This window comes from Lacerta agilis, chromosome 4 (genome assembly GCF_009819535.1).
Source record: "Lacerta agilis isolate rLacAgi1 chromosome 4, rLacAgi1.pri, whole genome shotgun sequence".
NCBI lineage: Eukaryota > Metazoa > Chordata > Lepidosauria > Squamata > Lacertidae > Lacerta > Lacerta agilis.
This window is the reverse complement of record NC_046315.1, coordinates 58,713,914-58,741,734: the sequence shown is the minus strand read 5'-3', so window position 1 is coordinate 58,741,734 and position 27,821 is coordinate 58,713,914. Positions and strand designations below refer to the sequence as shown.

At 38.8% G+C, this 27,821-nt stretch overlaps 1 protein-coding gene across 6 annotated transcripts in view; it reads right to left on the bottom strand.

Moving 5' to 3' along the window:
• The window catches only part of DMD (dystrophin), a 1,040,101-nt gene that overhangs the window by 329,200 nt on the left and 683,080 nt on the right, over positions 1-27,821 (bottom strand). For all 6 annotated transcript variants that reach the window (XM_033147196.1, XM_033147200.1, XM_033147197.1 and 3 more), the window contains 3 exons: positions 18,470-18,634; positions 7,585-7,686; positions 799-907 (listed from right to left, as the gene is read on the bottom strand). In XM_033147196.1, coding sequence (XP_033003087.1) covers positions 799-907; positions 7,585-7,686; positions 18,470-18,634 — 376 coding nt within the window. The remainder of the gene's footprint in view (positions 1-798; positions 908-7,584; positions 7,687-18,469; positions 18,635-27,821) is intronic.

Genomic DNA, 27,821 nt, shown 5'->3' with positions numbered 1-27,821 from the left:
GAGATCTGCATTGGCTCCCAGTACGTTTCCGAGCACAATTCAAAGTGTTGGTGCTGACCTTTAAAGCCCTAAACGGCCTCGGTCCTGTATACCTGAAGGAGCGTCTCCACCCCATCATTCAGCCCGGACACTGAGATCCAGCGCCGAGGGCCTTCTGTCGGTTCCCTCACTGCGAGAAGCAAAACTACAGGGAACCAGGCAGAGGGCCTTCTCGGTAGTGGCGCCCGCCCTGTGGAACGCCCTCCCATCACAGGTCAGGGAAATAAACAACTACCTGACATTCAGAAAAAACCTGAAGGCAGCCCCTTTTAGGGAAGTTTTTAATGTTTGATATTTTTGTATTTGATTTCTGTTGGAAGCCGCCCAGAGTGGCTGGGGAAATCCAGCCAGATGGGCGGGGTACAAATAATAATAATTATTATTATTATTATTATTAACCAGAGGCACCACTGTACTTTGTCTTAGAGTATATCTGCACCACAGATGAAGTAATACTAATTCAATAGCTATTCTTCCTTCCTAGGAAACAAATGTCAAGTATTTTCAACACCCTCCTCAAAGTACAATTCTAAACATTCTTGGAGGAAAGCCATAACAACTGAACTAATTTCAAATCACTATGCCTTTGTAGTGTGAATATTCCTTCAGTAGGCCAATAGAGCAGCCATAGAAAATAATAAATATCAATGTTCTTTTTATGGCTTTCAGCATCAGCTTTCTCACCAGCATAAGAAATATACCTTCATTTTAACATTTACGTATAAACTTTGAAGATTACTGAAACATCAAAGTACTTACCAACAGCAGATGATACAATTCCTGAGGGCCCAGACACTGGCTTTCCTTTCAACACTTGTATTAAATGGTTTACTGCTTTCCAGTCAGTATTTAAATCTTCTAATTTTCTCTGAAATGGGAAGACAGATATATTAAACATTTCATAAAGACCTGGGATGAAAAAGTATCTTGTGTACAGCACAGCTTTTTTATATTATATGTCATTCTGTTAAAATAGCACATATGATAATGAAGCAGAAAATTGGAAAATTTAAATTTAAAGCATATCCTTACTTGGGAGTAATCTGAACTGCTCTGTGCTGGGAAATGGGAAAAGAATCCTGGGCATTATTAAAGCAGGTAGAGGAAGTTCCAGTAACATAACATGTAGTTCCCTTGCAGGCCAAACATTACTCCAATTGTGTGGTTAGCAACCACTTCTGGTTTAAAAAATAATAATTTTGCAATACCTCCATTGATGTCAATGGAAGTGTTCCCTCAAAAACTAATTGTAGCACAGGAAAGGAGATTTCCATCTTGATCATAGCTGATGAGGGTATAAATGTTGTAGTCCCAAATAAAATTGATCATTCAACCCCTAGTATTAATTTTATTAAAAAACAAAAACAAAATCTAGGGATTCAGTCCTCACTGGAGACAAACGTAGCTTCAAAAGGACTGCAGAACAGGGATCCTGTATATCTTTGAAATTCAGTGCCTTTTGTAAGCAAGAAAGAAAGAGAAGATAATACCCCCACAGAGTCTTCTATCAAACCTATTATTATATCCCCAAACAGAGTGGCAGTAGCCAACGTTCACATGTAATGTATGGTATTTTAAACACAATTTGACATTTGGTGAAATCAGATAGTGTAAATTCTGAAAACAGTGCTGTTCCCCAACTTAATTTTTTTTTTTAAAGTAGCTAAGACATTGAGGATGACTGAATGTATGTGTAGCTGAAAACTTCTCATAATGTTGTCAATTTACAGTACTTATTTGAGGAAATGGTAACTGGCAGATTTGACTGCCCTCTTTTCTGTTTGCCCTTAGCAATTGCTTTGTGTCAACAAGATCTAGATATCTTGCCTCCCGTGCTAAGTATTGGGGACCCATTTTTCCTCATTTTATTACAGTTCAACTCATTTATTGAGGAACAAAGAATTGTCAAACAAATGAAGAAAGAACAGTGAAGAAATCTAGGCTACTATTTTGTCATCTGACAAAACAGTAGCTGTAAATATTTGAATGAGAGTGTTCAGGTATTCCATTCTTATGGTACAGAGTAATAGTATGATGAGACACACAATTCATCAACTATTGATAACATTTAATCTTCTACACCCTCAAGCACGTTTTAATTGTGAGAAAAGAGAATTAGCATATGTATGTGAATGAGTATGGTTGTTCTGGTATCCACTGAAATACTGTCTTGGAGCGCCCACCCACTGCTGTGTGTGGCTTTGTGCCTTCGTTTACATCTAGCAATCTGTACTAAGCACAGCTGGAGCCAGGTTTCCATAAGACCTAGTAGGGAGAGCTGAAGCAGTGACTTGCATGCACACAGAACCCCCTCTCTCTGCCCCACACTCATACACAGGGACCCCAGTCAATGGCCACTGAATACAAAACTCCAGTCACTCAATCCAGGTGTTGCCTAGGCTTCTAGCTCTGATGTGCCCATTTGAGATGCATGGGCTAAGATCAGCTAACCAGGCTTTTGTGAGAAGTGATGGGACAAAACTAGTGCTAATAAGTAGCAAGATGTGAGCTGCAGACTAGGATGATGTGCTCACTCCTTTCCCCAGTGTGTCCATTTTCCCATTGCCATAAGCATTCAGGTAGGCTTCTGTGCAAAGTAAAGTGGAATAGGGAGCAGTGGTAGTTGCTTCTGATCTTTAAAATGCTAACCTGCCTTCTTGACTCAGCAGGTACTCAACCCTGCCAATTACAGATGCTAGACCTTGCAACAAGTACTGCAATAAGTGTTGCATCTTTTTCATTTTTCAGGGTCAAATTTATGGTCTTGGTGGCTGATTTTCTGAATTCCACTTGTTCACCTTGGTCAGTACTTGTTAGTTTCCATTGCTTCCCTAATCTTCTAGAATTCAGCACTATTTTGGGAATCCATACCAGTTAGTAAATCATGCAAGAATACAATCACTTTGTGATGCAACATAGGCAATTTGTCCAAGTAAGTTAATAAAGAATGAGAGCAATGATTTATGAATCACTGTTGCCTGAAAAGATAAACACTTGTACTCTTTTGGAACAATACTCCTAATATTGCTGAAAGGTAAGCCATCACCTGAAGTTTTTTTTAAAAAGTGCTTCCCTGACCCCACACTTTGGATCAGTCCTAGTTTCTACTCATCCCCGCCCCCGCAATTGCTTACCCATATGTGAATTACTTTAATAAAAAGTAAGAATATTTGTACACTCTGTGAAATTTGTGTTAATATCCATTTCTGGACCTTGAGATTAAAATAGTTCTCAGAACTAAAACTATGTCAGGACAAAACACTTTGCACAGTAAGCAGTACAATATCAATTTGTGAAAGCCCCAAGGTAATCTGAATGTGTGAATTTGAAGCATCTAGAAAGTAATTCTAGTTCAGTGACATCATGTGCACACTGTTCTGTTGCTATATGTATGATAGTCACTGAAGGGAAAAAAATAGCTTCTCAGTATGTCTAATTAAGCAAACAGCAGTGTGAAAATTTAAGAACTAAAATTCAGGAGAAATCCATGTTTCTATTACTTCAAAGATAGCCACAATTTAAGAGCTACACATGTACATACACACATAACATTGGACGCTGATAAATTATTGCCCAAATAATTATTTATATTAAACTGTGCAACACTGCCTAATAAGTATGCAAAATGTATTCCAAAGAAAAAACCATGTTACTGGCAACAGACTACCAGTAGAATTATTTAATATTACCTGTATTTACTAAAATAAGCTTCAGCATATATAAGAAACATGGCTTTTGAGCATAATGTACTCTTCAGTCTAAATGTTTCTTTTCATATATGTAGCAAATTAAATCTGCTCATGTTTTGTGTAGAAAGAACTATTAGTCATCCTTGTAATAAATAGAGTACACAGATGATGGATATGTTCCTCCACCATAGGAAACTGCATAACTTTATTTATTTTAAAAAATATTTCCATTATATATTTGAAAGCACTGACTGTATTCATGTGTAGTTGCACATGGTAAAGAGATGAACTGTACGTGGAATTAGATAGCTATGAGCTATATGGCTCACCACTGAAAGCTGATGCTATCCCTTCAATAAGAAAAGTACAAATACCTGCAGGATTTAGGATTTCAAACATGGTACTACTAGCAGCTGAGATAGGGAGTCATCAGTGAAATGGGACAGAGTTAAACATCCCCATCTTCCCACACTGCTACTACTGGGGTGCCAACTTGAATAAAATAGCGAGGGCGGCTAAGCGCCACTCTTCCAGGAATCTCAACTTCATTATTAAGTGAAATAGTCTTGGGAGGACTGTATTTTTTTTATTTTATTTTTAACAAGATTTTATTAGCATTTTCATAATATAACACAAACCCAACCCCACACCTACAAATACAAAAACAAATACAAATACACATAAAGTCAGGATTTTTCTTCTTGCTTATATACCTTAGACAAAAAAAAAATTCTAGTTCTGAATCTTGACATTTGACTTCCCCCGCCTTTTCACCTTCGGTTTTAATTCAATATACTATTTCCTTAACAACTTTTTTCTATAAAAAGATTTAACTTTACTTAAAAAAAGAAAACATACTTATCTCAATCTTTGCATTATAACCTAAATCATAACCAAATATTCTTATAGCTAAACTTATTTCTTCTGTCCTTTATCATGCTGCTTTTAACTTAAAATTCAATATCTCCTTGCTTAATTAAAATAAACTTGTAATTAACAGACTTCACACTCCGATTTCGGATACCATGGCAGACCATTTAAATTATACATCTAGTACTTCAACCCACTCCCCCTCTATCCATTGTCTTTTCCTGTCTTTCTCCACAGCCAAATCTCCCTTTGTCTTCCTCTGAGTGTCCACAGATCCAGGCAACGTCCACAACAAACCCAGCATCGAGCCTCAGGGCGTTCCTCATCTCCAATCTGGGCTCCTCCGATTTTTTTCCTCCTTCTTCTTGTAAAAATCTTAATTCCATGTCCCTTGCCCCCGAGCTGCCACCTCGGGGTCTGGATATTGTAAATTTTCCCGTTTCAAGTTCCTTTTCCTGTCGGGTTCGCCCAGCCATTTCAGACCATTCTCCAAGCGCCCCTCCCAGCTCTTTGCCAAGGCTTGATTCCATTGTGTAAAACTTTTGAAAGGCCTCCTCTGTGGAAAGTACATCCTTTTTATGAATAATTCCACTCAAGACCTGTAGTTTCCGATTAAGCAATTCCATCTGCAAGATAGTGAGCATTTCCTCATCCCTTAAATCAGAGTTCGATGCCAGCGCAATCACAAAGTCCAGCATTTTAAGAGAGAGGGTGAGTATCAGATTTCAGTTCCTGTCTCTTCCTTCCTTTGTTTCAATTTTTTCCCACGACAAACCAAGTCGCCGCCATTTCTCCGAAGCCGGAGTATAAAGACCAAAACTTCAAACGGAGATATTTTTTCCCCAGTTAACCCCCGAAGGGAGATCTCAACAGACTCAGTTTTCAAATTCCAAGTACTTTCTATTGATTGTTGTAGCAGCAGTCACTTAAAGGGTTAATCTCTTTCCCCACTCGAAGGGAGGGAGGCGGGCTGCCTTTCTTCTTTCCCCCAGAGCGTTCCAGGAATACAAAGAGTCAATCAATTACTCACAGCCTCTGGGTTCTTATCAGCTCCTTAATGACAGGTAGAATTTAGACGCTCATCACAGGCTTTGCCGCCGCATTTCCATCCCGGTTGGGGCATGTCCCCTATAGCCCGGCTCCGTCGTCCCTTCACCCCCACTCCCCCTTTACAGGGGGCGCGGGGGAAGGGTTCGGAGCCACAACGGGCACAGCCGGGGAGCCCAGGGTGCGGGACGCTCTTCCCGCACCCCAACCGGAGCCCCGCTATGCGGCTGCAGGGCTCCTGACCCCCGGGATGAACTGGGTGCTTCGCAGCCGAAGCAACCCACGACCACCCATAATGGCGTCCGCCGCCGGAAGCCGGGAGGACTGTATTTTAATTTGGGCAAAAGATATGGGTGTGATGGTTTGAATTAATGGATTGGAATTGGATTCCAGACTTGCTCCTTCTATTCACAAAAGGAACTGGGATACAATGGAGGCACAGGATAGTTTTCACCAACACCCCTGCGGCCACCAGCAACACTCTCCACACTGTTCTAGAGGTCTTCCAACCTTCAAGAGCAGCTTTTGGGGAGATATGGGCAGGTGCTCAGGGAAGGAAGATTGATAAATTTTTCTTCCTTGAAACCCTTTTTTTCTGTGCAAAGAAACTATTTTGAGCATGTCTGGATTCAATCCATTGCATTGTATCTGTAGGAAGTAAATGATATTTTAAAAATCAAACAGCTCACATTTTAGAATTAAAAAAGCAAACATGAAGAAAAAATAGACTCAGAGTATGATGCACCTTAACTTTATAAGCAAGGGCAAACCTCTTATCACAGACTATCAATCTATAGAATCTGGAGCTGATTTAAACTATGGTCATACATTTTATCCTGCTTCAGTGCTAAATATGGTAGCTGCAACAGAAATCTGATTTAACCAAAAAATTATTATAATGACCCATCAAAGTCTAGATCCTCAAACATACCCGGAGCTACTTTAGCAGAAGGGGACCCATGCTACTCAATTTGATGGAAGAAGTGGAAAAAACCTGGCAGAAGGCAGCCCATGAATGGCAAATAAAGGAAGGAAGATTGCATAGAAGGTGGCCCAGCCTCCTCCTCCTGTCTCCTACCCACCTCACACACTCTTCACACATGATGGGTGCATTTTTTCTATGTTTAGGGATACTCTCATTTTCCAACTCATATTGAAATACTGCCCCTCAATGAAGCCAAACTTAGATTCACAAAATGTTTAGGTGTATGTGTACCCATGCATCCCCCCCAGGGGAAAAAAGCACTGGTTTTCCCTGACAGAATTGTAGTTTGCATTTTGAATGGGATTACTTTTTTGATCAGGTGGAAGAAACTGAAAATTAAGTAAGATTTAGAGAGGCTTTTGCATCAGCTGCCTACATGTTATCATTCCCAATTCAAGGTGTTGACTTTAATGTATAAGGCCCTGGGTGACTTGGGACCCTATGCCAACCTGCCCATGGATTAAGATAAGCAGTTAGGCCCTTCTCATGATGTAGCCTATAAATGAGGCACATTGTGTTGTGACTTGCGATATAGCCTTTTCAGCAGTGGCTCCCTAGCTATGCAACTCCTTCCCTCCTGAGATTTGATTGGTGCTGTTGTTGGCTATCTTCCAAGAGTAATTATTTATTTTTATTCTCGCAATGGGGACTGATCCATTATGAGTTGAGCTGGAAACTTTATTAAATTATTGTACTATTTTAAATATTGGGGTTTTTATATTTTACTTTTTAAAATCTGCTCTGGGATCATGAAAGTGATGGCGGGTGGGATATAAGAATAAGCAATAAAAATGAAGTATAAAAAAGCTTTAGCTGAAAGCATAACATGTATGTCGCTGGTACCTTAGAAAGACTCCAAGTATCAAATAAATACATTGCATCAAGGACAACTGTACAACAGGGGAGGCATAACCCATTATGCAGTAATAGATATTACGAAGGTTGCTTCATTACCGTTACGGGTTGAGTGGCTGGTTTTTCTTTGTATAAATGATGCCCTTTAGACAAAATCCCTTCCACATCCGGCTGTTTAGCTATCACGGCTGCTTCAATTTCCTGAAAAATAAAAATACACAGTGTAGATTACCTCTACTATAAGCAATAAAATCTAAGTCTGAAGGCTCCCTGGGAAGCTGTATACACCCTGTAGATTAGTTTCTTCTTTGGAGTAGTAATGGGAATAGTTCAGCAAAACAGCAATGAAGGAAACGGGGAGATTATTACAAAATAAAATACAGGTCGTATGGCATAAAAGTAGTAAAATAAATAGTAATATAGGCAGTCACCCATGAAGGTTTCAGTAAACCAATGTCACAGAATTTAGTCAAAATGCAAACAAGAAAGAGTAAATAATTTAAAAGAAACTATTCCACACCAGCAGCTGACCTTGCAAAAATTGGGAGAGGTTAATGGGACCACAGAAGACTCTTTACACAGATTTCCTCAACCATTCTCTTAATAAAAAGCCGCTTGGGGGTGTTGTTGTTTTGAAATGCATGGATTACATCTTATTAAAAATAACTTAGTTTTATGTTAATTTGATTTAAATTGGTTACTTGTCAGTGTTAGGAAAAGAACTTATTCTTCATAGTTAATGTCAGGAAAGAGCAAAAATCCATTACTACTAAGGGACATCTACTTAAGACATGAGCAATCTAGAGCCTTTTGGAGAGCTGGCCCTGTTTGTGGAATACCCAAGTCCACAAACCAATGATATTGCTCTAAAAATTCAGACCCAAAACTGGCTAATAAAGAGCTGCAAAAACACTTCATGTTAGGGCTTGGGATGCTACTGTAAAGACAAAAAACACAGGGATGTTATTTAATTATCAGAATGCGGGTGGTGCTGTGGGTTAAACCACAGAGCCTAGGGCTTGCCTATCAGAAGGTTGGCGGTTCAAATCCCCGTGACGGGGTGAGCTCCCGTTGCTTGGTCCCAGCTCCTGTCTACCTAGCAGTTCGAAAGCACGTCAAAGTGCAAGTAGATAAATAGGTACCGCTCCGGTGGGAAGGTAAACGGCGTTTCCGTGCACTGCTCTGGTTCACCAGAAGCGGCTTAGTCATGCTGGCCACATGACCCAGAAGCTGTATGCCGGCTCCCTCAGCCAGTAAAGCGAGATGAGCACCGCAACCCCAGAGTCGTCCGCGACTGAACCTAATGGTCAGGGGTCCCTTTACCTTTTAAACCCCATTAAACTCACTGGAATAAACTGCTGAGTAGGGATGGATTGGTCTGTAGCAGGCATGTTTCATATGAATTTAAAAGGGGGGGGTGCTCTCTTTGTAAGCTCATCAGCACCGTGCCATGCTCTAACCAACTGAGCTACCCAAGCTGATTTAACTAGTAGGCATTTTAACAAAACAGAATTTTAAAAAAATCCACAAGTGTCTGGTTATGATGTTTCTGGATGCTGAGAGTAGATGGATTATGAGTTCGGAGTAAACATGGACCAATGGTACCAAGTAGTATGGGAAACAGCCCTACTAGAAAAACTAACCAGTAAGCTGAAACTGACATGGGGACAAACAGAAGAAGACACCTTCACCCCGGTATGGTTCCCCCTCATCACACACACAGCCCAACAAGACAATGACAAAAATCTACCGACGGCATACAAATCAATATGGCTAACCTGATCCAAAACACCCACCAACCCCACTCACACAGGAAACCAAAGATCACCACAGCCAACCACAAATGAACAATCACATCCCACGCCAACCCCGACCTCTCTCACCGCCAAAGGAGCACAAGCAAACAACAGAGAACCTACATAAACAATGCTGACACCAAACCCTACTCATATCAAGTAAAAAAGAAACTTCGTCACCCTACTCATATCAAGTAAAAAAGAAACTTCGTCACCCCACCACACCTATCTCCCCGTCCCACCCACCTCTCTCCCCCTTTTTTTCCTAACGTCTCAACAACACTGATTTGTAAAAATGTTATAAGGAAAAATACGAGAGAGACATTGTACTACCTTTGAAAATCTTTAATAAAAATATTTTAAAAATAAAAATAAAAGGCAGTTAAAAAAAACCCCACAAGTAGCAGGTCTCAGAATTCTCTCCCAAGGGTAGCCTGCCTTGCTTCTTCTCTATTGGTTGATTGTAAATTGGTTAAGAAAAAAACCCCTTCCTTTTTAGGAAACTTTAGGCATCACTATTTTATGGAACTGATTTCACCTGTCCTTATGTATTCTGTTATTTCCTGCTGCAGTTTTAGTATTAATTTATCATTTTATCTTGCAGCCACCTTGAACTTTTTGGAGGAAAGATGGGATATAAATATTTTAAATAAACAATCACCCTTTCACCTGAGACATGTACGTAAATGGCATTAATATTAGAAGGAATACCTTTTAATTTGAATTACAAGGAAAGTGCCATGACTAACATAACATTTGACAGACGGAGCTTTTTCGTTATTCTTTTTCTAAAGGGAAACCTCACTATGATGCAGTGCTATATGGCTTACTGAAACAGTTTTTTCTTTTCTTTTTTCCTTTTGTAGTTTGATCTACTTCTGGCAGCTTTTTCAAATGCTTCCTTTCTGTTATGCCACTAGCTATACACAGTGAGTATCTTTCTTTTTTATCCCATCCCAGTCATCTGTCCCAGTAGACAAAATTGTACTGCAAAAGTTTGACACTAGACAAAATTGTACAGCAAGGTGTTCACTGTCTTGGAATTCAACCAAATCATGTCAATGATGGAGAAATGAAAAATGCATTCTGCTTTTAAAGTGTCCAGTTCAATGTCATTCTAAATATTAGCAAAGTATCATTTCATTCTTCAGCTTTCTGTTGTCAAGTTGCTCTTGATGTTTGCCTGACAGGTTTTTTTTTAAAAACCTTTCATGTCCTTAAGTCTTCTGTCTACTAGTATTTATCCTTTGGCATATTTTATCAAGTATTTTATAATTCCCATTTTCAAATAATTAAATACCTTTTCAGTCCAACTAATAGGTTTTTATTTATCCAACTAATAGGGGTTTTTTGTACTTAGAACGTTAGATTTTCCTTCTCTTGCTATTCCTTTGTTATCCTGTTTTCCTTGACATACTTCAAAATACTCCAAGAGACTAACAAAAAATTAGGTATTTTAAAAACTGATATATATCCACCCTTCCATACCCCATGCAAACAAGGAACAATGGTTACTGTAACATAAATGAAGGCTGTGTATTAATGGGTCTACTTTGAGTAAAGCTTAGTTGAATATCACCCTTAGAAACTCTGCTGCACCGTCCCTGTAAACATTTATTTCAGAAAGGTTTCTCAAAAGTAAAGTCCATTTTCATACTTTTCCCCTGAAGCTTGAGTTAAGCCCAACACTGAAATATACTGCACTGTCACAATATTTAGAGGTTATTTTTAACCACTTAGAGGTTTTTCTTATAATCAATCAATCAAGTGGTATATAAATTTTGTTAAATAAATAAGTATCAAAACATGATGGGTTCCAGGTTAAGTTAGTTCCTCTTAGTTCCCATTTCAATCTTAACTAGTCTAGCCATGCCTACTCAAAAGTAAGTCCTATTGAATTCAGTGGAGAGTATTCCAAGTTAGAGGGACCCAGGTGGCGCTGTGGGTTAAACCACAGAGTCTAGGGCTTGCTGATCAGAAGGTCGGCGGTTCGAATCCCTGCCACGGGGTTGCTCGGTCCCAGCTCCTGCCCACCTAGCAGTTTGAAAGCACGTCAAAGTGCAAGTAGATAAATAGGGACCGCTCCGGCGGGAAGGTAAACGGCGTTTCCGTGCGCTGCTCTGGTTCACCAGAAGCGGCTTTGTCATGCTGGCCACATGACCCGGAAGCTGTCTGCGGACAAACGCCGGCTCCCTCGGCCTATAGAGCGAGATGAGCGCCGCAACCCCAGAGTCGGACACGACTGGACCTGATGGTCAGGGGTCCCTTTACCTTTACCTTTATTCCAAGTTAACTGGGTTGGGACGGAGTACACATGGCTAGTATTGCACTGCACTGTCAGTCATGATTTAAGTCCCACTAATTTCAATGCATACCAAGTGCAGTAAATTTACAATGATGTTCTATACATATTTATTTGGAAGTCAATTCCAGAATGCTTAGCAGGATCTAATCCTAGGTAAGTGTGCATAGCGTTGCAACCTCAATCTGCACTCAATCCTTAAATTTACTTTTTTTTATTTGTTGTTAGCACTTCTATCCCATCTTTCTATTAAAAATATATACAAAACTATACATTTTGTTCAGCAGTCAACAGAAGCATTTTTAATTTCTGACACAAAAAATCCATTATTAATAGCTTGCTAGCAATGTTCTCAATGGATTTATTCTTTGTAAAACATGAGTGCATGAGTGAACTTCACAAGAATGCATAGTTCAGAATCAGTTTTCTTGATCTAAACTTGGGGGCCTAATACTGACATCTTGCTATAGTATTCCATGAATAAATCCTTATTGTTTTCTTTAATAATCCTTTTGTTTTCATTTATTTCAAAGACAAAGAAGAAAGACAAGTTGCTTTCATTCAAAGGCTCATAGATAGACTTGCTGTGAATGTTATGATGATCCTACAGTTTCTTTTCTGAAATACTACAACCTTTTTAAGTATTTGTAAATGCCACAGCAAATTATTTATTTTGAAATTAAAGTATTTCACAAACTCTCAGATGTTTTTCTCCTGCACTATTTTTCCTAAGCAAATAAAATCCTAGACATTTTAGAACATTTCTGTTCTACTTCCGTCTTACTCGCAATGTATTCCCAAGTTTGACAGGAAACATTGTAACATTAATATAGACAGCTTATATATGCATTCATTTCATATAATCAATAGTTGATACAAACAGGTGATTTATTCGTAGCTCTGGCAGTCAGCAAAATGGCTAGTTATCTACCTTACTATTTTGATTTACTTGCTCAGTTTTTGCAATCATAGATCTCTGAATCACCATTCAACTCTAGAACCAGTTTTTGGTACACATTTTTGGGGGGAGTTACACACAGCTGGGGCTCATGTCTGCTCCATGCTGCAACTAGCGAGACCATATATAAACACAGTGTGGCTGGGAGTGGCCTGGTGGCCTGGCCAGCTATCTGATCCTTTCCCATCTTCTTCCCTGCCCATATAAAGAGCAAAGATAGCTAAAAGAAGGGGGCCAGGAAGCAGAGGCTACAGAAAGGAGATGGAAGACTAATGGGAACACATGGACAGGCTTTGTTTTATGTTGAGTGACTTTTTTTGCAGGAGCTCCATTCCACCCAGCAACTTTTGCACCAAGAATTGAAGGCCATGACAGTTCAGCACAATGTAACTTCTGCTTACCTAAACTTAAGATAATTGCACAGCCTTCTTTCCATCACTAAGTAGATAGTGCCCTCCTACTCATATATACTGAAAAAACATTAATTGCTCTTTTGTGCTAATTGTCTAGAAATATAGTCCGTCTTCCCTGCAGAAAGTAAGTTTTTTGAAAGATTCTTCATGAATCCTTCTTTGCTATAAACTATTTTCTGAAAAGAATGCCTTCAGAAAAGTGATTCTAACATGACATACATCTTCAAAAAGCCAATTAATATACAACATGAAGATCTATTTTTGACATTTGTCTTCCTTTACTATGTATGTTATTGCCTTTAAAAAGTTATTTCTTACCCCCCCCCCCAAAGTGCTAGGAAATATTGGTACTTTGGTACTCGTCCTTATTTAAGTGTAGGAGATGCTATTAAGGCAAAGCCCCACTGGTCCTGATATTTTGCTGTATGAATATTCTTCCAAGTCACGTAAGGACTCAGCTACATTCATAAAGATAAAGTGCTTTATACAGTGGTACCATGGATCTCAAATGCCTTGTGAGTGTTCCAGTTTTCGAATGGTTTTCGGAAGCTGAATATCTGGCGTGGTTTCCGATTGGGTGCAGGACACTCCCGCAGCCAATCGGAAGCCGCGCCTTGGTTTTTGAATGTTTCCGAGAGCCGGACAGACTCCTGGAACACATTCTGTTCAAGAACCAAGGTATGACTGTATGTGTAATAACACTGTGGCACCAGATGGCACTGTAAAGTCCAGCCATTCACCAACAGGATTTCCCTTTATGAAGAGGTAGGAGCCACAACACTCAAGATCTGATTCCTACACTGTGTGGAATAGACCTCCTGATAAGACGGTATCTGCAGGAGGACCTCATCTGCAAAGCACAGCGATCAATTGTATATATACAATCTTTTAGGCATCCAGCTCCCAAGTTGAATTGGGCTTTATACACCAGAACCAGAACCTTGAACGTCAGCCTGTGCAATTTTTTTCAGTAGTGGCATAACATGGTAGGGATATCTTGTCCTAGTGAGCAGCCAAGACTCCACATTTTGCACTAGCTGCAGCTTCCAGGGCAATCTGAAGAGCAGTCATACCAGTGTACTGATAACAACGGTTTCACTATCCTGCTCTAGAAATGGCTGTAGCTGTTTTACTAGCCCAAGGTGGTAGAAAGCAGTGTCTCTCCAGGGTTTTCAAGCAGAGGTCACATCAACTGCCAGCTTATTCTTTTAGCTAGGTGCCAGGGACTGAAATTGGGATATTCTGCTTTCCAAGCATGCGCTCAACTACTGACCTATTGTTTTCATAAGAATGTGCTGAACTGAAATAATTATTGACACTACTCAGATATGAATAAAAAGGAAAAGAACTAGTGGCTGGATTCTATTGATTAGAACCGTGACATTCATTACAAGAATATATTACACATAAAGGACAACGCCTGTTTAACTTTACTATTCCTCTGCCATTGGTATATTTTTAAAAGGGAAATTAGCTCTTCTTTTGGTCAGTCTAATTCAGGAAGGTGATCTAATTAATTTTTCTTCATGATTTGTTTTCATTCATATCCCTTTTGTTGGCATTCTTATCTTTTGCCATAAAAGCAATCTGCTGCCAATTAAATGTATTGTGATAAATAGCATGCACACAATGATTAGCATATTAACATGATAGATGCTTCCCCTGATACTCATCTCTATAACTTATCAAAGTCTTTATTTTATCCTTACAAATTATTACTGAAGAAATTATTATGGGGCAAAAATCATTGCTGTTGATGGGATATATATTTAGTAAGATATCTACTCTGTGTATATAAAGCATAAGATAAGCCTATTTTAAATCTAGGTCTCTCAACTACTGAATTATACCATAAATAAAATTCACTGATTAAGCTAAGTTTAGCTGTACAGTAAGTAGCTAAGATATTCCTAAAATACCTGAGCTGCCTTACAACATATAATTACTTATAAAAATAATCATATCAGCTACTTGAGAACATTACTGGCAGAGATTCATGTTGGCCACTTCATTGAGCTCTCAGAATTCTCCACACATTTTCTTTATAAATATTTTCCATTATTAGCACTATTCTATGACAACTGCTGGATTCCTGAAATCTCTTTGTAGATTTGTCAGGAACTTTTTGCCCACATACTATGCACATGCACAGTCCGTACGGGGTGCTGCCACTTGCGAGCGGCATCCCAAACTGTGCATGTGTGGCATTCCGTACGGACTGCACATGCGCAGGATGCCGCACATGCGCAGTCCATATGGGATGCTGCTCGCACATGCAGCCCGTAAGGAGCTGTACACCTGGAGGGTGGCAGGGGCCATCTTGTCCTCCCCTCCCAGAGTGGCAGAAGGGGTGAACCGCCCCCTCCGCACCCCTTCCTATGCCACTGCTTTGGTGCCAGCTGATGGAATTCAGCTGGACCCCGGGTGTAATTCTAGCTGTTCCAGCAAAAAAATGCCTCATTACCAGGCTGGAACAGTGTATTTCCACAAGACCTGTACTGTCCCTGAACAGCTACCTCTGTGGTAGGATACAGGACTGCTTCCTGACCTTGCCTGAATGGCTAGCTGTGTATCCAGTCCCTTGACTGCTAGTGGGCCCTGTTGTGGACCCCTTAAACTGGAGTCTGGTCTGAACATAACAGCTTGTCGGTAGCACTCTGTATTTCCCCCCACTATTAGAACATAAACATAATTTTCCCTATGTGACTATCTCTCTAAACACTGAATGTTGCTCTATGTACAACTTATTGTGCACATGCTTATCGTTTCATTATTTCCTTCCCCCCTCCCAAAAAAATCCAATGTTCTTCCTGCAGAGTTCAAAACAATACATTCTGTGTTCAGTGATTGTAATCATACCTGTTATGACAGGAACTCAAGAATAAAGGTGATTTAGGTGGTTTTCAGTAAACATTTGCAGCTCTACACAATTATTGTTATTCAATTTCTTTGGGAGCCCCTGCAGGGCAGTGAAAGTCATTTTTATTTATAGCTCAAAGAAGAAGAAGAAACTTTCTATAGATAAAAGAAGAATTTGCCAAGTTTAAAAATTGTTTTAAAACTGCCAGGTTGTGTTGTTATTTTTTTAAAAAAAATATGCTTACTTGTTTTCACACATACTCCCCTAAGGCTTTGAATAATTACTTTCCAAAAAAAGATATTTAAGTGAAGCTGCATTTACAGCATGCTCCTGTCCTTTCAAGTAACTGTTGTAGCAGGCAGATTCTTACACAAGAGCAACCTCAGCAGCATACTGTATGCTAAACAGAAAGAGCACCACACAGCGTAAACAAAATGTTTCAAGTCCTATTAATATCAACAGAATTTAAGCATGTGTATTGCTCTCACATCAGAATCAGATATTGCTGGTCTAAAACTCCCAGCGCCCCAGACCATTTGCCACACTGGCTAAGGCTGATGGAAGTCTAAAGGGCTACAAATCCCCCAAACTGTGATACAGAACTTATTTCTGCCCATTCAGATCCCATCCAATTCTGGATTTGACATGTTTAAGCATACAGATTAAACTTGAAAAGTTCATTTATGTAAGCAATTGTTTTCATTAGCTATATGAGATAGACTCATGACATGCAAAGCGAGATATGTCAAGCCTTTATTTGTTATAATTGTGATGCTTTTGGCGTTCAGCTGATGAAAACCCCAAAGCTGAAATTGTTAATTTGGGGTTCTCATCAGCTGTATGCCATAATCATCACAATTATAAAAAATAAAGGCTTGACATATCTTGCTTTGCATGTCATGAGTCTATCTCATATATTAGTTTCACCTTTTAAGTTGAATTACTGAAAGAAATGAACCTTTCCACAATATTCTAATTTTTCAAGTTTCACCTGTACATAATTTTTTCTTGCTGCAGGAGGTATCAAAGTGGCTAACCACAATAAAATATAAAATAAATAAAAATCAGAACATAAATCAGACCTCCAAAATTTTAAACTACAAGAATTTAAAATCTTTTTTAAAAACGATGGGAGCAAACAATAAATGGTACTATACAGACCCTACAGAGTCTCTGCTGATCTCTTCATCCCCTACCCTTGTAATAGGCCAAGACAACTGAAGGCTTGTAAACCAGTTGCAACCCTCTGCCTATTTGTTCCTTTTAGGAGAATGGCACAAATACCTATTGTTTGTGCACAGCCCATCTGCACCCAAGACTTCTTCATTGGTGTGAGTTGCTGGGAGAGTGAAAACCTTGTGTGTGATTACATTAAACGATGTGAAAAGGTGCAAAAACAAAGCCAGGAATAGGGATAGAAACATTGCAAAAAAGGAAAGTGTGCTGGGGTACAGAGAGACCAGTGGGGAAAGTCTCTTCCAACTCTACAATTCTATGATTCTATGAAAGGTATCTGACAGATGTTGCAGAGAGAAAGCTGTGGGGTGAGGTACCAGAGTAAGGGGAGCAACAGATGGGGAGCAGAGATGGGGTACAGAGAGAAACAGGGGGGTATACGTGATGTAGGACTGCAGCAAAGCCTGTGAATGAGGTGAGAGTTAGGAGGCTGTAAATGCAAATAAGAAAACAACTATGGAGTGGATAGAGCAAAGGCAGCAAAGAGATTCAGAGAGACTTGCAGCCATGCTGAGAGAGACATCAGTAAATGCCATGAGATGCAAGAAGTAAAAGAGAATTGAACACCCCCCCCAAAAAAAAGGCTAAAAAGAAAACAACGAATCAGATTTTTACTACCACGTGTTTAACATTGCTATGTGACCGTTGACTTAGTAAAAATAAAAGCTGCCCTTGAAATTGTATAAATAATGCACTCACTGCTAGCTTACTGCCCTGTTCTCACACAACGAGAGAAAGTTATTCCTAGAACGGAATCAAAGCAACAGCATCTTTTTCCTGCATAGATACTTAATTCGCTTTAATCTTTTTTATTAAATCTCTTTTAATTAAGATTTAAGTTTCACAAGTTCCATGGGGCATTTCAGAATATTGCCTGCACCCCTTTCAACAGACAGTGCCTAATTACTTAGCTTCACGTTTATATAAGGAACTATGCACCCATTAAGCACATAGGGATTTGAGTACCTGAACAGTGACAGGCTGGTATTTTCCAAGCTAGTCACTAAGCCTCCATGGCAGCCAGGATATCCTGGTGATAACAACCTGTAATATTTTGCCCTTGTCAAAATATTCTGAACTTGTTTAGATTGTTCATATTTATGTAGTTTGCACTGGGCTTAAAAGGCAGCATTTTGTCACAGCTGTTGACTCCTCCCTGAAACTTACCTGGACATCCAGTTTAACACAAGTGGAATACACTCAGTATTGTTATTTCTCTGGATTTGGAACTGAAATGTATTTTTTTAAGGCAGCCAAAGCAACATGATTACAAAGTCTTTCAAATGGTAATTGCTCTTATTCTTCTTCATTTTATCTACTACAAACCCACCCATGTGTAGGGTTGTCCAAAAAGTAAATACCACCTGTAAAATGATCGTCTGAACACTTCTTCGGGTATATAGGTGAATGTTTAATTACCTTGATGTCAAAAGCCCCGGGTTGGCCCACTTGGTTGTAAAGCTCCAATTGTTCTTTGATGGGAGAGAGCCACAATTTCAGCTGACTTAACTGTTGTTCAAGCTGGTTCAAATTATTTAGCAGGTGCTCAATTTCTTTCTGTTTCTCAGGCAGATCTTTCGATACCTTTTTTAAAAACAGAAGAGAATCATTTGCTTGGACAAAACTGCAATTCTGCTGCACACATAGCATCATGCCAATAAATTATGCTCTGTACAAAAATTACATTCTTTATAAACATTAACTAGGAGTCTGATTAGCCCAAAAGGTTTAATAACTGAATAATAGTGGGTATGATCAAGAGAAAACCAGGGGTACCTAGGTCCCATTGAAATCAATGAGATTTATACCACAGTTAAGCTCTTAAACCTCATTGATTTCAGTTGGATTATATATTACTGCTTTTCTCAGGATGTGCTCTAGTCTATGGCATTTCAAAATAAAAAGAAGTGTCTCTATGTTAGTAAAAAGTAATTGCTCCAGTGATGGGAGTGGGGGAGAAATTGTGTTGTGGCACAGTGGTGGCTGAAAAACAGGCCACAACTTTATTCCAAATACTTTCAGTTGGTTTGCTGCATGGACCAGAGACTTTGGCTTTAACCTGCATTGTCAGACTGCAGGGAGGCAGCTTCCACAGTGGCCCAATCCAACTGCTGGGTAAAGCTGTAATCTATGAAACAGCACAGGAAATACGAAGCTTATCAAAGGAAAGATAATAGTCCAACTATATGATTCAGTTCTGAGGGCTGGACAAGACCACACAAACACAACTAAGTTTGACTCAAATGTAACCCACTGAAATTAATGAACATGACTAAGTTAGGTCCATTTATTTCAGTGGAATTACTCTGAGTAAAACTTAGCTGAACAGCACCCATTGCTGCAGAACAGGCTTCTAGAACAGCACACAAACAGGCCCTTGTCCAAGCTCAGCAGCTGCTTTTAGACATTTTATCATCGTATAAAATAGAAAAATATTACAACATGCATTTAAGGCATTGTATAGTTCTGAAGGCACCACAAGTAACTGAGAAGTGGACTTTTGTGTATCTATAAAAAATAACAACTTTTAAATTTAAAAATACCTTTATTTTGAAAATTTGTATACAATATACACAATATGAAAATACAAGTACAGCATAATAAGTTATGCATCTCATGCACATGCAGTACTCATGTCTGTACTCTGATTTCAGAAAGAGCAACATTAATCCCAGCAATCAAAGTATACCAGGTGAAATTTGAACCAAACTGATAAGTTAAAATTCTTCAAAATTTGATTTTAAGAAAACAATTAGCTGTGTTCTACATCTCAACTTTATGCAGAAGCTGGAATGATGAACATCTCAGTTATATCACCTCATATTCAGGTAAGAAGGTAGTAGTTAGGTTTATTTACTCTCTGCACTAAAATTGTGCCTATTAGTGCCAAGCTGGAAACAATAACTGTGCGAATGAAACTAACATGCGTGATTTTAAAAAATATAAAATTGACAGTAAGTAGCAGCTGCAGATGATCCAGAGTAGCACAGGGACGTCAGTGGGTGGGGGGAGAAAATTTTATTTTCCTCCCACCCCCACCTCCAAATGTGGATCCTGCTGAAACTCACCCCATCCCCAAAGTTGCTATTTGCATTGTGTGGAATGACTCCATTGGCATTCAACATTGCAGAACACTCTGGGTTGTATATTAACAATGCTGCGAACTAAATAGATAATTTGAATATGAACACATCCATCTGAAGTTGATTAGAGATTTAGGGATTTGGGGTGTAAACTAATGGGTCACCTTTCACTCATGAAAGAACTTTTGGTCCATTGGATGCTCCCTCCACCATGTCGCTTTCTACATTGTTCTGAACAATCCACTAAATTTCTGGAGCTGATCTGGTGGTGGTGGGCTGCAGGTGAAAGTGGGAGTTAGCAAAAATTATCTTCCCTATATTCTTCTGATGGTAAATGCATCCATTGGCATCTGTGTTCATAGGCACAAATCTGATTGCATCAATAACAGTTCTTCAGGCTTTGTTGAAGATTCCTTTCTAAGAACATAAAGAAGAGCCTATTGGATCAGGCAATGGCCCACTTAGTCCAGCATCCTGTCATCACAATGGCCAACCAGGGAGTATCTGAAGTATATGCATGTAATAAATCCCTAAATACAATTTATTATAGTCACATGGAACCTATTGCATGGTTACAACTTCAGGAATCTTGTGGTAGGTACAGAAAGAGCCAATATGAATGATTATAAATGCACTTTTAAAGCTGGAGTCACTATCAGAGGTTTTGTTTTTATATTTTAATGTGCTTACTGTTTTTACCCTCCTCCCCAATTTGGGCAAATATGAGCCGAGTTCAAGTTTGAGCAGTTTCCAAATGTCAACCTTTAATAAATGGTTGTTCTGAAATCATACTTTTATCTGCTTATTTTCTATTCCATTTGTATCTAAAAGGGAAAAGTTGTTGTTGGCATCTGTCTGTCTTGAGAGTCAGTGGAGGGCACCTCTGGAAGTGAACTAAAACCACTTTAAAAATGTTCTGGGAAAACAGGTTTGGTTGAAGATGAACTAGACATAATTGTAAGCTGCATTAACAAGGTAGCAATGAAAACTATGGACCAGACACCAGTTTAAAAACACAGTAACATTAACATCAATGCTCAGCGATTTAAACCTCTCAAGTTAGATCCTGCAAGTTTATTTAATTTTCAGAAATTTACCAATACACACTGCAACTGTAGCTGGTGGGAAACCTAAGAATGATCATTACCACACATGCTCTTTGACCTGTCTTCTCCATATAGTTCTTACAAAATAATTGATATCAATCTTAACATCAAAGCACTACTTTAGGTAAGATTAATTGTTGTTGTTGTTCAGTCATTGAGTCATCTCCAACTCTTCGTGACCCCATGGACCAGAGCACGCCAGGCACGCCTGTCTTTCACTGCCTCCCGCAGTTTGGCAAAACTCATGCTCGTTGCTTCGAGAACACTGTCCAACCATCTCATCCTCTGTCGTCCCCTTCTCCTTGTGCCCTCAATCTTTCCCAACATCAGGGTCTTTTCCAGGGAGTCTTCTCTTCTCATGAGGTGGCCAAAGTACTGGAGCCTCAGCTTCAGGATCTGTCCTTCCAGTGAGCACTCAGGGCTGATTTCCTTCAGAATGGATAGGTTTGATTTTGATCTTCTTGCAGTCCATGGGACTCTCAAGAGTCTCTTACAGCACCATAATTCAAAAGCATCAATTCTTCAGCGATCAGTCCTGCCAGTGAGCACTCAGGGCTGATTTCCTTCAGAATGGATAGGTTTGATTTTGATCTTCTTGCAGTCCATGGGACTCTCAAGAGTCTCTTCCAGCACCATAATTCAAAAGCATCAATTCTTCAGTGATCAGTCTTCTTTACGGTCCAGCTCTCACTTCCATACATTAATTAATTAATTAATTAATTAAAACATTTGAAAAATCTGAACTTTAAGCATGTTAGTTTAGGAATTAATTAAGGTAAGTTAATTGAAATTTTAGGAAATGAATAATTCAAAAGATTTAAACTCTGTATTTGGTAGTAGCTAAAGGTCTTAACTTTATAAAAATCCTCCCAGTTCTTCACAAGAATATTCATTATTACTGCAGCCTTACGATCTTCATTCCCTTAATCCTGCACAGCTAAATAGTAATAATTTTATTGTGGGTACTAATATTTCCTCTTTACTTAACAAAATGTCACCAGAAATTATATAACCGAACAGGGAATTAAATATGAATAATGGGTTATGACATGAGATTTTGGTTTCCTTTTACAGTTACAAGTCTTATTCTCTATCATCCATTCCTGCTTTCACAGAGCCAAAAGCCATTAAATGCCTTTTTGCCCACAGATAAATCTCATTTCATCAGATGAGAAAGCTGCAAGTCTTGCTTTCTTTGGCAAATGATATTAATCCCTTTATAACCTCCAGATCAACCACTACTGCAACCCCACTATCTAGGGTTAGGAGGAGTCACTAGGTGAACATGACATCAGTACTCCATAGATTGAGGGCTGCATTTCCTCAGGGGTAGTTGCTTGCAGAACTAGCAGTGGGTGCACCCAAAATCAATCATGGGTTGTTTGAAGCCAATGGTAGGCAGGACTTCTTCCCCTCACCCAGCTCTGAAGCATGGATTAGTTTGAAAGTGTCACTCTCCCCCCCCCCACAACTGAACAAACATAGCCCTACCTTCTATTCCATCTATTAATCCAGTCTCACACATACACCTACTCATTCCGACATCCATTTAGGCTTTTCACTCCACATACATCATCAGGCAGAGGTCTGCTTTTACTGGGAGATGGCTACCCAGTTCTTAATATTTGAAAAAGTTTTGCGCCCGCAGATGTAGCAATGTGAAAGGCTGGCACAGTGTTAATCTGCTGAAGAAGGCCTTTGCATGTGAAAGTTAATGCCTCAATAACCCAGTTAGTCTCCAAGCTGTTAAAGCACTAGTGTTACTGTGTTCTGCATATGAAATTTAATAAGAATGTACCACTGGACAAATTACTGTATTTATATGTTATTCTTGTATTTACACGAAAATCAATAAAAAATATTTTTGGGGGGTGGGGGAGAAGCCCTAGTGTGTCATATTGCTGCCATAATCATTGGTAATCTTCTGGAACTTTTATTATTATGTATTACACTTGTATACCACCATCCAACCATGTTCTCTGGACAGTTTCCATGAACAATAAAATACACACTTGCAATTCACAATATTTGAACTGAATGAAGCTATGAATTGAAGTCTTGTTTCAATAGGTAATCATGAAAATATCAAGATAAACACAAAAGCATCAAAATTGTAAGGGTGCAAAATAAAACCTAGAAAACTGTAGTGGGCGCCACCTCTTTATCCTCTTTTTAGATTGTAATGCCAGGCACCGCCACAGCTTTCAATAGACAAACTAAGGCAATTGAGGCACAGTAGACCTCAAAGCCCTAACCAGCTGTCCCAGCCACCTGTCTCTTGTGAGGTCTTTTAAATAGAATTTAGCTGTAAATTTTAGAAAGCATAACATTTCAATAATTAAAGCATGGGTGATTATTAAAATTGCCTGACTCCATGCATTCCATCTGATAGGACTAAGTGCAAAAGTTGAAACTACAAAAGAAAGGAGACCCCTTTCAGGCAATGGCACTGAATGAATGTAAATAGGCAGATTATATAATTGTGAGTAAAATAGTTAATAGCAGGCTGAAGAACACAGTCAAATCCTATTAAAGACACACTCAGCCTAAAGGCTACTTAAGAAATAGAGATTTCATACACATTCATACACACACACGAAAGGAAAGGGTTTATGTTGAAAAGTTCATTGGGTGGTTGTAATTTTTTAAGATAATATTCTTTTTCAAAAGAGTACTCATGTCAGGAAAAGTAGGTACAATTATTCTATTTCTTTCTAGGCCCTCAGTGTGTACATGATATTTTGAACTTCTATTTCACCTTCAGAATATATATTGTTTAGGTTAAACAGCATGACTTAAAGATATTTGTTTTTGTTCTTATTTTTATTATGTATTTGTGTTCTCATTGTGTATTTTTATGTTGTGACCCCCCCCCATGAGCTTCATATATAGGGTGGTATACAAATTCAATCAATCAAATTAGGTTAAAAATACTAAGCACGTTATTTGTAACAACAGCAAAAAACTGTTTTATAACCTGATAACTTCAGTGGGGATTTTGACTGAGGAAACAGTACAGGAGAAAAGTATTAAGCACCCATTCCCTAGACAAATTAACAGCCCTACATGGCTGCTTCAAAGTAAAAACAAACAACATCCATAAGCACAGATCTCTCCCATCACACCTAGTTGAACCTTCAGGTAGGTAAATACTGCTTTAGACATCTGGCAAGCATTACATAGAAATAGTCACATTGTAGGTATATCTTGCCAAGATACAATGTGAATGATTAGTTAAATTACAGGTTGTGCAAATTATGCAAACCCTAGGCTTGTGCACTGACATGTTTTGTTTATTTCCTTGTGGCTGGCTAAAAGAATGGTGCAATGCTTTCCCCAGAGCGATAGTAAAGGTTCATGCATTATAGTCATGCTACTTCACTGCAATGCTTCTGCTGAGAATGTAGGTACAACAAATTGATTTGCTCTCGCAGTAAATAGCAAAATGGTCTCTTCAATGCCTAGTAATTATTAGGAAATAAAAGGAAGCAGATGGAAAAAAGAGCAAAACAAGAATAATCTTGACAACCCACTTCTCTAGAACTAAGGTGGATAAATAAGGAAAACACAGCTAGTGGCACCCAGCTTACCTTCTTTCACCTCATCTGCCTCACCCCTCCTGCCCCACATTGGATCAAACCTAAGTTTAAAGAGTAATAAACGCCTTCCGGCAAACCTACGGTTCACTAGCTCCAGGCCCAATCTACCAATGCATTTATTGCACAATAAAAAGCAAGAAACACATTACAGAACTGTTTCGTGTGCTGGCAGGTGGTATATGACAAGAACTGCATGCATCACAAAGGCCAGTCTCTTTCCTGTGTTTTGAAGCACCAGGTTTACCCTGCTATAGCAAGCAATTAGGTTGTCTAAGTGACAGAAAAAATCAACTAAAGATACTTAACCTAAAAAAATATAGTCTGTAATACAGTATAACAACACCTCTATAATTAAAACTATTCATAAAGACAGCATTGTTTTCAGACAACACTTTTGTATCAGGGCAATATACAATGACAAGACCTAGGATTTAACGTCATGCTTCTGAATGTGTCCCTTCACCTCTATTCCACTTCACAATTTTACGGATTTTGTCAAAATCCAAGTACATACCCTTCAAACATTTTGTAGAAATACAATTTTCAGCTCTGAAAATGTGCATTTAAACTATTATACAGCACAATTCTTGTATAAGTGCAACACTAGTAAATGATTGTTATTATTACTACTTATTAAATTTCTAGACCACCTCGTTCATGTTTCTCTTCCATGATGCCAAAGGTACCTCTTCAAGATTGATCTGCTGCAACAGGGGAGTCAAGGTCCTGGCAGATGCAAACAATTTTATCTTCATAATGCTTTGCAAACAAGCCACAGCGAGCCACTTCCAATTCTGTCACCTCTTTCAGGCCAGAGTGTAAAAGGCCACAAACTACCCAGAAAAGCTCTGTTTCTGCTTTGTGATGCAGCCAGAAGATGTAGATTGTAGATGTAGATTGGCTGCAGGTGCAGAAGTGACGAGACTATTGCTCTTCTCAGCTGCAAGGGCTGACTTGCCTGATGGTGAGAGACTCAGCAGGTGCAAGGCTAGCAGGGTGGAGTGTAGTTGTACATGGTGAGAAGATTGAATTCTTTCTTCTTAATTTCACTCTCTTGTTCACCTGCTTGTCCCTTGGTTCCTGGACCACAGGATGATTAATCAATATCCATATTAGTTTCTCTTTGATCATCCAGGACTTCATGGTTGTTATCAAAATATGCAGCCATATTTCTTTATTTATAGGTTGACAGAAAAGGGTATCTCCATAAATAAAGTTGAGTTCTTCTATAGTGTTCATCCGTCATGAACTTCAGCTCTGTTGATAATGTTTATTTTGCTGTTTTCCTCTCAGAATTACTGACTTCATCTGAGAGAATCTTAACCATGTAATAGTCTCCATCTGATTGTACAGTGTAATATTTAATGAATAAAACTGTGTCCTAAGGCTGTGCTTTTTGAAATGGAAAAAATATGAGAAGTTCTAACTCTCATTTTATTGGTTTGCATTGCTTATATTTTAATCTCTGAGAAATGCAATTTTATGCTATTTTGCCTAACCCATTTAGTATAAGACATTTTTAATACAATCTGGCAAAGAGAACAAAGCTCTCTCAGTTGCTTTTTATCGATTATCTTTTAAGTTAATGAACTATTATTTTTAATCAGCAATCTGTGATAGTAGGGCATTAGATGTTCTGCTTAAGTGTTACTAAAGGAAAATCATTATTTCAAAATAATTGTTGGCCCACAGGAAGAAAAACAAAGTACAGTACATAATCTCAGAATCGACACTATATGACTCAGGCATATAAAAGCAGATTTTAAGTTACACAAATAAATCCATATTTTATTTGAATGTTGCACTTCAATTTCTTTTCTAGACTAATGTTATATGCTTAAGGATACTGAATTTTATTGCTGTGGATAAGGTTAATTAGGATTTTGATATGAAAGCTCCGATATGAAAATTCATAGGTAATATTGCTTCTACAATCTATCCAATCAGACAAAGCTATCCTACCAAACCTTATAAAGATATGCTGGTGGCGTCTAAGGAAGTACAGAGCCACTAAACTCAGGCATATACTTCACTGCTAAAACTATAGATGCCATCACGTCAATACTGTATAGCAATATTAGAAAAGGTATCAAGAAAACTATTTCATGTACAGTCATGGGGAAAAGAAAGTGCACTCTCTTTGAATTCTGTAGTTTTACATATGAAGACATAATAGCAATCATATGTTCCTTAGCAGGTTTTAAAATTAGGTAAATACAACATCAGATGAACAACACTGCATGACATATTACACTGTGTCTGTACAGCATGACTGTACTCTGTAATACTAATAGTGAGATATTACTGCAGAATTGTGGGAAGAAGCAGCTGGCCATCTGTCCTGCATATATTATACCACAAAAACATCCAACCAGGGAGGAGGGTGGAGCTGTAGTGGGTAGGCACAAGCTTTACTAAATTTACTTTCTCATACAGTATGAGTCTGGAACAAATGTGTCTCCTGGCCTACCAGATTTACAATTCTGAAGGTCATTAAAAGGGATGGAGGGAGAGAGTGAAGAGCCACCAGAGAATGTGTATAGATAGCCATAATGGCAGAGGTAGGCCATTGTTTGGACGTGGAGAGGTCAATGTGTATTTACCATCTTCAAGGCACTGTACAGATGTGTGCTACATTACTCTAGTTCCTCCTTGCCCTTTACTAGCAGGCCAGAATGCACAAAAGAGTTTTTAAAATCAACCTCAGTAGGGCGAAGATAGGGAGGCTTCAAGCTTGTGGATTCTTCTTTGTTTTTTACTAGTACCCTACAATCTACCAACTGGTGTGAAAGTCAGAAGGAACAAACTCTGAGCCTCAAGAACTGCATGGAACTCACAGGCCTCCCACATAAAAATCCAATACTGGTTAGCTTCATTTCAGCAGTATAATTTAGGAAAGGAGAGTCCTTTTGTTGCTGTTATTGTTATAAAATCTGGCAGCCAGACATTCTTGCCAACTTCCCAAAACCTGTCAGAGAACTAC